At 53.9% G+C, this 2,722-nt stretch overlaps 1 protein-coding gene across 2 annotated transcripts; it reads right to left on the bottom strand.

Moving 5' to 3' along the window:
• Positions 1-492: 492 nt before the first annotated feature.
• On the bottom strand, positions 493-1,809 carry Gja3 (gap junction protein, alpha 3, 46kDa). 2 transcript variants are annotated; one of them, XM_013037846.1, is made up of 2 exons: positions 751-1,809; positions 493-702 (listed from the first exon to the last, which is right to left on the bottom strand). In XM_013037846.1, the coding sequence occupies exons 1-2, from the start codon at positions 1,807-1,809 to the stop codon at positions 493-495; spliced, it is 1,269 nt and encodes a 422-aa protein (XP_012893300.1). The 2 variants fall into 2 exon arrangements, with proteins under 2 accessions (XP_012893300.1, XP_012893291.1); XM_013037837.1 differs by having other exon boundaries at positions 493-1,809.
• Positions 1,810-2,722: the final 913 nt, after the last annotated feature.

Below are 2,722 nucleotides of genomic sequence, written 5' to 3'. Positions count from 1 at the left end.
AATTCAACTCCTAAGTTAAAAAGTATGGAGCCAGAGATAGAGCTAAGTGTGTCTGGGCCTCTGGGCTAGATGGAGAGGCTCTGGGGAGCTCAGGAATGGAAGCCCCAACTGGGCCCAGCCAGAGAGCCGCAGACACCTGTGGCTTGATCGCATGCACCAGAACAAGTTATTCACAGAGACCAGGGCTCCCTAGGCCCAAAAGCAAATTCAGCTAATTGGCTCTTTTTGTAAAGACCAGCAACCCTGCCCCGCCCCCCACTCGCCCTACCTCTTAGTCTCAGGAACATTGGTGTCCCCCCCACGCTAACTCACAGTGCTAAAAACAGCAAGCATTAAACACGGACACCTGATCCATTCTGTTCCATCTTCTGCCTCTGAGAACTCCAGCACACGCTCAACTGCAGGCTCGCTCTCTACCTGCTGATTTGAACTGCACTTTGGTTTGCATTTTGAGAATTCGGGGTGTTATAAAGCTGTCTGGAGAGACCACCATTAGATGGCCAAGTCACCAGGTCTGGCCCGCCCATTGCTGGCCTTGCTGGACCTGCCAGGGTCTAGCAGGACCAAAGGAGGTGCGTGCATCTCTGCTGCAGTGGTCACGGCCTGCTCCTCGTCTTCGAGTGTCACTGCTAAGGTGCCTTCCTCCATGCTGCTGCCACTGCTGTCTGCCAGCAGCAGTGGCCCGCTGCCCCCTGACCCGGCCTCCTGGGGGAGAGGCTGGCTGCTACTGCCGGCGGGGCTGGGGACTGCAGGGCTGGGTGCTGTCGGGGAGGCCTTCAGTACTGGAGTCTGCTGCTCAGCTGCTTGATTGGCCCAGTTCTGTTCTGTCATCAACAGGTGGTGGCCATTGTAGAGCTGGGTGGGGTGAGCTCTGCTTTGTGCCTCGTTCAGAGGTAACGTTTTGAAGTCTGCTGCTGGCACTGGGTGAGCCCCGGGACACCCTGCTTGTCCCAGGGGAGGGGCAGGGTGTGAGTAGCAAGGTGGGAAGCCCACAGCCACACTAGGTGGGCCGGGGTGAGGCACAAGCGGCAGTGGCTCGGCCATCCCCAGCCTGGCTTCAGAGGCATCGGGACCCAAGTGGTTGGTGACCCCCTGCTTGAGCTTTTTCCAGCCCAGGTGGTAGATCTCCAGCATGTTGAGCACTAGGGATGCACAGGCCACTGCCAGCATGAAGATGATAAAGATGGTCTTCTCCGTAGGCCTGGAGATGAAGCAATCCACCGTGTTGGGACAGGGCCAGCGATCACAGCGGTACAGTGGCTGCAGCTGGAAACCGTAAAGGAAGTACTGGCCTGCGATGAAGCCCACCTCGAAGAGCGTCTTGAAGATGATGTTAAAGACATAGGTGCGCAGCAGCGCCCCGGCGATGCGCACCTTGCCTCGATCATCACGAACCGGGGGTCTGTCCAGGGGGACAGTCCCACCCAGTGGCTCCCGGGCCCGCCCGTGGTGTGGGTTGTCTCTCCTTAGCAGCTCCTCCTCCCTCTCTTTCTTCTTCTCTTCCATGCGCACGATGTGCAGCACGTGGCCCAGGTAGATGAGGGTGGGCGTGGACACGAAGATGATCTGCAGTGCCCAGAAGCGGATGTGTGAGATGGGGAAGGCGCGGTCGTAACAGACGTTCTCACAGCCCGGCTGCTGGGTGTTGCAGGTGAAATCGGACTGCTCATCGCCCCACACCTCCTCTGCTGCTGCCCCCAACACCAGGATTCGGAAGATGAACAGCACCGTCAGCCAAACCTTGCCGATGACCGTGGAGTGTTCCTGCGCGTTCTCTAGTAGTCGCCCCAGAAAGCTCCAGTCGCCCATTGCTCCAGATTCCTAACCTGGAAGAAAACACTGTGTGTGAATTACGGAGGTGAGGCCAGGATGGATGGCTCATACCTGTAATCCTAGCTGCTTGGGAGTCTGAGATCTGAAGCTTGAAGGTTTGTGGTTTGAAGCCAGCCTGGGCAGACAGACTCAAGAGATTCTTATTTCCAATTAACCACCAAAAATTGGAAATGGAGTTGTGGTTCAAGGGGTAGAGCATGCCAGCGTTGGGCACAAGAGCCAAGTAAGAGCAGCAAAGTACGAAATTCAAGCCACAGTACTAGCACACAAAAAAGAGGGGCTGGGAAGGTGGCTCAGGGGTAGAGCACTTGCCTTGTATGCCTGAGGCCCTGGGTTCGATTCCTCAGCACCAAATAAGCAGAAAAAAAAAGCCAGAAGTGGCACTGTGGCTCAAGTGGTAGAGTGCTAGCCTTGAGCTGAAGAGCTGAGGGACAGCGCCCAGGCCCAGAGTTCAGGCCCCATGACAGGACCCCCCCCCCAAAAAAAAAGAAAAGAAAAAAGAAATGAAGTATAGAATATAGAACCTAAGTGTGAATCTCAAATTATCTCAACCTGATTTATAATGGTTAATGCAGTGTAATACTGTGGAAGTAGTTGTTATATGTCTAGGGAATAATGAGAAAAAACTCTTATACATGTTTAATATGGATACATTTTCCCCCCAAATTTTTGTGGCTCCTGTTGGTTAAATCCATAGCTGGTAAGGGTCAAATATATTCATACCAAACTCTACTCTAAGGCCGTCATGAGGAAGCAAACAGAATTGGTAGGGAGTGGACTACTTACCCTGTGATTCTGTATTAAACAACAACAACCCACTAACTAAAACCACTCATCTATCCTGTGCAGTTTCTGTGTTCTCTGCTGGGTGGGATGGTGAGTATGGGCA

The sequence above is a fragment of the Dipodomys ordii genome, unplaced genomic scaffold, assembly GCF_000151885.1.
Source record: "Dipodomys ordii isolate 6190 unplaced genomic scaffold, Dord_2.0 Scaffold1, whole genome shotgun sequence".
NCBI classification, from domain to species: Eukaryota; Metazoa; Chordata; class Mammalia; order Rodentia; family Heteromyidae; genus Dipodomys; species Dipodomys ordii.
Note: the sequence above shows the minus strand (reverse complement) of the source record. Positions and strands in the feature narration are given on the sequence as shown.

Excerpts from the sequence above, each read along its gene's own strand:
- Gja3 (XM_013037837.1), bottom strand. The coding sequence starts at position 1,809 with ATGGGCGACTGGAGCTTTCTGGGGCGACTACTAGAGAACGCGCAGGAA.